The sequence below is a fragment of the Ambystoma mexicanum genome, chromosome 2q (assembly GCF_040938575.1).
Source record: "Ambystoma mexicanum isolate Mex_15411 chromosome 2q, UKY_AmexF1_1, whole genome shotgun sequence".
NCBI classification, from domain to species: Eukaryota; Metazoa; Chordata; class Amphibia; order Caudata; family Ambystomatidae; genus Ambystoma; species Ambystoma mexicanum.
The window spans coordinates 86,028,003-86,034,002 of record NC_090924.1 but is presented as its reverse complement, the minus strand read 5'-3'; the positions used below and the strand labels follow the sequence as shown (position 1 = coordinate 86,034,002).

Below are 6,000 nucleotides of genomic sequence, written 5' to 3'. Positions count from 1 at the left end.
GAGCAAAAAACCCCATTGAGCAGAAAACAGAAAAAGAAAGAGAAGAAACAGAGGAAAATTGGTACAGTCAGAGAAGGGGCAGAGCAGCAGCAAAAATCAATGAAGGCAGCAGCCATAAGGAAGAGACATACAAGACAATAGAAGCACTGAGAAACTAGAAAAGAAAACTAGCAATAATGAGAACTGTGACAGAGAAGCACAGAGAAGAAAACTCTACTCAAGAATGACAGTAAACGAAAAGACGCTAAGGTAAAACAGAAGACAGAATTGAAGCAGACACTTACCAGGAGAAGAGTATGATGAACAGGGAGGCTACAACAAAGGTTATGGTGGTCAGAGGTGAAACTAGAGCTCAAGAGGTAAAATAAGTAATGGAATAGTATTCGCTGCAGCACTGAAACATGTAGAAATATAAACAGAAACACAAAGATCTGTGAAAAAAGGCCTAATCTACAGGAAAGTGGAGAAAGATAAAGGGATAAAGGAAGGCAGGTGAGAACTACACATAAGGGAGTACAAAACACCTGCATAGCTACAGAGATGAAGTGAAAAGAGCCAAGAAAAGGGGAGGAACCTAGTCCAATGGAAGTTTGGAAAGCGAAGAGCACCACAGATCCTCCTGGGAAGGATAGGATTCCAAAAAGGAATTGGAAGAGTATAGGCATTGGCATTCGCGGGTAGACAGAGGTCAAGGGATGTTTGCATAAAGTAGAGGCCAGATATCCTGGGAAAGAGTATAAATCCAACCATCTTTGTATAGAGAACACACCCATATTGCATATAAAAAGGAAAGGTTCAGGAATGCTGGGAGAGGTCAATAAATCCTGGGAGTGATGAAATGGTCAATGCTACTGGAATAAAGAGGAGGGCCATGCCTCTGTCATTTAGGAGAAGCAAAGGGTTAAGGCGGTTAGGCCCATAGGTGCCAGGGGAGAAATTAAAACATCCCTGTATAGTGGAGAGGCCCAGGCAGCCTAGGATAGTCAAGAGAGTCCCTAAAAGGCGGAAAGATGAGTAGCCTAGAGTTCTCAGGAAAGGGAAGACGTGAGATACAGGGAAATACAGGAGGCCAAGAGATCCCTGGATATAGGAGATATACAGAGATCCAGAGCCAGTGGAGAGGCAAAAGGATGTTAAGAAGGAGACTAAACCTTGGGACTTTGAGCAAAGGCTCATGGGATGCGGGAAAGTGGAGAAACGCTTAAAATAACAGAAGCCATTGTATGTTGCCTTGGAGTTTTGATGACTTTTACATGTTCTTTATTTGCTGACAGAAAAACATTTCTTCACCTTGAGATTCAGGCCATGCTGTGGAGGAAAGTATAGTCACATGTCCTAACCTTGTCCTCTCTTTATCTCCACAGGTGACACAGCACTTCATTATGTTAGGGAGATGGCGGGTGATCCATTTCCAATGGCTACAAATGTCTTGCTTCTTCCTTGTGTGGAAAGGCCCTGCTTGCCTGAGGCTGGTGAGGAACCTTCTCGTTGCACCTAATTGTGGGAACGACAGTCCATACAGTGGCCTTTAATAACACATGTATGTGTTGTTTTGGAGCTACAATAACACTGTAGCAGTGTCCTCCTGGACCAATCCGGTAAAACATGGGTTTGGACAGGATGAACAAAATCTTCTGTTACATTCGACGGCATGCTGCCATCCACTTTCTAATTACCACCCGTTTATTTCCCCAAACCTGTTGCATGGTTTGTCAGGTGCCATGGAGCCTGGTGGGCACAGAATTGGCTGTGATTGGCTTGTTATCCTCTTCTTCCTTTTCAATCGCAGCCTGTTTTCAGCATATGAAGTCGCTGATGCCAAAGGACAAGCAACACCCTATTGTATCCCAAATTTCATGTGTTGGTTCTCTTTAAAATCACTGTGGAGTTGCCTGCAAAAATGGGATTCACCAACAATCTGTCTTCGCCATTTGCACATCGTGCTGCCCACCTTCCTCATTTAGCAGGGGCAGTCTGTGAAAGGGGATTGCAGCCAAACACGTATTCTGCAAATACCAGAGTGGTACATTTGGGATTACACCCTTTATATTTACAAGGGTTCCTGGCAGGGTGCTTGTACTAATTCCAAATGCCAGAGCCCTGTCCTATTGGACAAACAGGACAAAAGCTCAACTTTCCTGCCTCGTTTTTCTTTCATTTTCACTCACAATTTGACTTTGAAAGTCTTGTGGAATGAAATGGCGGGGAACTGAGGGATTACCAAAGGAGAGCATGGTGGGAAGCGCTCACCAGGCTGCATTTCGATGGATAGGTGCACCTTTTTATGACCCAAACAGAACCTTGGGGTGCTGCTTTAGACATTTTCTCTGCAATGTCTACCCTTCTTCTGCTCAGCTCCTCCAAGTCTTGAGGGAGATGTGACTAAGAATGTTTCATGAAAAAAATGCAAATTCTACTCTGCTATTTATTCATGTCTGATGTTTGGTCCAGCATCACACCAAGAGATAACTGTGCTGTAGGGCTAATGTGTAAAACAATGCTGAATTCGGCAGTCTTGTGATTTTCTCGAGACTTCACTTTTGTCCGTGAGGGACTTTAAGATGACTGCCTTTGAATGATACTCAGTGGAAGTCTCATGGTGGCCATTACGGTTAGCCATGAGTGATAGTCTACTGAAGTCTATGGCTGCCATTGACACACTCTGCGGCTGAGCCTTAACTAAGGTATGCAGTAGGCGAGTCTACTGAAGTCTCTATGGGCAACTGAAGCTGACGGCCAGTGAGGCGGCTTGTAATGTAGACTGCTCTACAGTCTATTGTGTCCCTTCAAACGGGCAACGATGAAGAGTCCATTGCTGTGTACTTGCTGGGTAATTAAGGCATGCAATGCATGCACTGAATTCTGGGGAGGAGAGTGGGGCTGTTCTTTACCAAGCGTACACTGAAGTCTACCGGGCTATTATGCTTTCCTCTGCGGGCGACTGCACAGAAATCGATGGGGTTGCAGACACTGGTCAATATTGACCAGACCTGTACAGCTCTGTAAGTCGGCTGATGCTTCAGTGGAGAAGACTGATTTCCAGTGAATGAGGCAAAGATACAGGTATCTGGTCCCATAATGTCCATTGGGAGTATACCTTCTATAGAGCAGAGCCTCTAGCAGTGTTCTAGTCTTGGAACCGGTTCAGCAGTTCACAGGTCTTCTTTTCAACCAGCTCGCGGATTTTCTTTAGGCGTTTCTCATTGGCTGTCCGTACATAGCTGCTGGGATCCAGAACGGCCATGCCCTCATGAACTTCTCCCATGATAATCAATAGGCCGTCCTCTAGAGTCATGTTGGGGCAAGGGCAGTTCCAGTCCATGTCTGTCAGGGTCACTTCCAGGTATTTAATGTGGAAGAACTTGAGTCCCATGTTATCATCCTTCAACACATCTTCCAGGGCAAAGCGTGCAATGCCTGTGTCCTGGTCCTCGATGATCTCCATCAGCCGCCCGACAATGGCAAAGTCACTGCGGCAGAAACTGAGCGCCATCTTGCTCCGCAGTTTACAGGCCTTACACTGCAGTGATCGGGGAAAAGGGCACACTTCCTCACAAGCCTCGCGGCTCTCATAGTTATTATCATTCCCCTCACAACCTCCATAGATAAACGAGTGGCACTGCCTCATCAGGTGGTTGTATGACCAGCGTGGCTCCCAGCTCTTGCATGGGCCCTGCACCACTGGCAAGGCACATATATTGATGGCATCGTTCATACAGGACAGCCGGCACTCTTCATAGGTCTCAAAATGGTTCTGGTTTCCATGGCAACCGCCATAACGGAAGGTTGAGCATGTTACTCTTTGCGCGTCAAAGAACCAGCGGACATGATGGCTTTGGCAGTCCCTCCGATCTGGCTCATTCTGACACTCAGCTGCCGGAAATTGACTTGAGCTAACGGTCCGGTTCTCCCTCGCATGCTCTCTTTTTATAACTGATAGCGGGAAGTCAGCCCTTAGCAGACCTGCCGAGTTTCTGGCAGTGCACGTGTAGATCCCCGCGTCATCCTGCTGGGCATTGTAGATGACTAGTTGGCCAATGTTGGTGACCACAACGTTACCGTACAGTTGGTCCGGCCTCATGATGAAGTTCTCCTGGTGGTCGCTCTGCTTCTCCCAGGTGATGTCAGGCCGGGGGCGCCCACTGACGTCACACTGAAAGCTGACTGTGCCACCCATGTAAACGGACTGATGTTGTGGGTTTTGGAAGAGCGCCGGCGGAATCGGCACCTCCTGAGGTAACAATGGGGTCGGATGCATTGTGGTATCCGGCGGCCCTGGACTGCTGCTAGGCCAGGCGAAGATGAATTTGCAGGTCACAACGCTCAGGCTGATTCCTCGGATACAGGCCTCGGCATCCATGTAGCACTTGTTGTAGTAGGTGAGGCCGTCTGAGGCGCAGGTGAAGCTGGGCTCTTTCTCGCAGCGGTCCCGACACTTGCAGATGGGCTGGCCATCCCACATATCGCAGTCAGACCCCTGTTGGGTGCAGACAAAGCTTTCACACGAGGCCCCCCGCGACGGGTCCAAGGAGGAGAAGCTGCCATCCGTGTAGCGAGCAGCCACGCAGCTGTGCAGTCCGCAGACATTGGTGCAGCACTTCTCAAAGCCTTCGCAGTCCTAGAAGAGAGAAGAGATGAGTCAAAGGATGCATGACCTACAGGTCTGTGTTTTTCAAAGGCACAAAAACAAGTCACACAGGATTTGTGGTTCGTTTTAGGATAGGCAACCATGAATAAATTTAAAAAACTTACTTTTCACTGAATCTATAGTATAACATATGGCAACTATTTTGTGACCATGCACAGGCTTCCTGTTTAGCATCCAAACATATGAACTAACAATGAGATCAGGCTTGCTCTTTTAATGCCACCTAATTTCTCATAATCTTACAGTGCGCTGTTGGAGAAATAAACATTTTTTTTAAAAATTGTTGTTATGACAACCACTCAGTTACTATCACTGTTCCAAATAAAGGTGCCTTTAAAACTGTAGCCCAGCCCAGCCATCTAAGTCACGAATAATTGTTTTTGTTGTTGTCATTTGTTGCTTTGATCACAACAGGGAGGGGAGGTACGTACACTATTCATGAGCCTACACAATATTCAACCAAACCCATGCGTTTCAACTGAAGGTTCAACTAGACCTACATTTCAAGGTCAGAAGACCCACATTAAAATTCAAAGTTTGAGGGCAATGAGGCATGGCACATGCAAGTGCATACAGAAAAACAGTGCTGATCAGTGTGGAAGAGGAAGAGCAAAATATGTCTATGGGGACATTGACATCCTCTTCTTGGGTGGCATGGGGACATCCTCTTCTTGGGTGGCATGGGGACATCCTCTTCTTGGGTGGCATGGGGACATCCTCTTCTTGGGTGGCATGGGGACATCCTCTTCTTGGGTGGCATGGGGAATGGCTTAACAGCAATAATTCTTTGGTGTCCCTTGAGAGTCCACATGCATCAATTTTATCCCGATTTCTCCGGGGATATGTCTTGGCGTATCAAGCCGAAACGGCTTCATTGCAGTTATTACATATCCTTCTCGATTTGTAATTTGACCTTATCCACTTATGAAGTGCATTTAAACCGTGAGGTTGCTGGGCACTATTGAGTTCAAATTGATGCCAGCAAAGAGTGATGAGAAGCGTTTCAAGTTTCAGTTGAAAGGAAGTGAATTCTGGAGTGCACTGCAGGTCACGGGGCTGGTGTTGCACAATAATGGAGCCAACACAGAAAAGAAACGCCCCCGGTCCATCCTTGCATGGTTTTAATGGGGCACCAGGAACCGAGGAAGCCTGGCTGTGACAGAAAGCCATCTTGTGGGGACATGATAGCCTGAACTTTTTAGATTTTTAGTTATAAAATGAAGCAGGTAAATCTGTTTCTGCAGGGATCTGCTAATCAGACCTCCCTTTCAGAATGGCCATGCTAAAATCACAGAGCACTCATGTGCCTTTGCTGTGACTGCCTCCCGGCATATCCAGCAACGGCTCCGCAG

At 46.9% G+C, this 6,000-nt stretch overlaps 1 protein-coding gene across 1 annotated transcript in view; it reads right to left on the bottom strand.

Annotated features, from left to right (window-relative positions):
• Positions 1 to 928: 928 nt before the first annotated feature.
• WFIKKN1 (WAP, follistatin/kazal, immunoglobulin, kunitz and netrin domain containing 1) overlaps positions 929 to 6,000 on the bottom strand; it is a 68,299-nt gene continuing 63,227 nt past the window's right edge. The window contains exon 2 of the mRNA XM_069646916.1: positions 929 to 4,618. Coding sequence (XP_069503017.1) covers positions 3,128 to 4,618 — 1,491 coding nt within the window. The 3' untranslated portion in view covers positions 929 to 3,127. The remainder of the gene's footprint in view (positions 4,619 to 6,000) is intronic.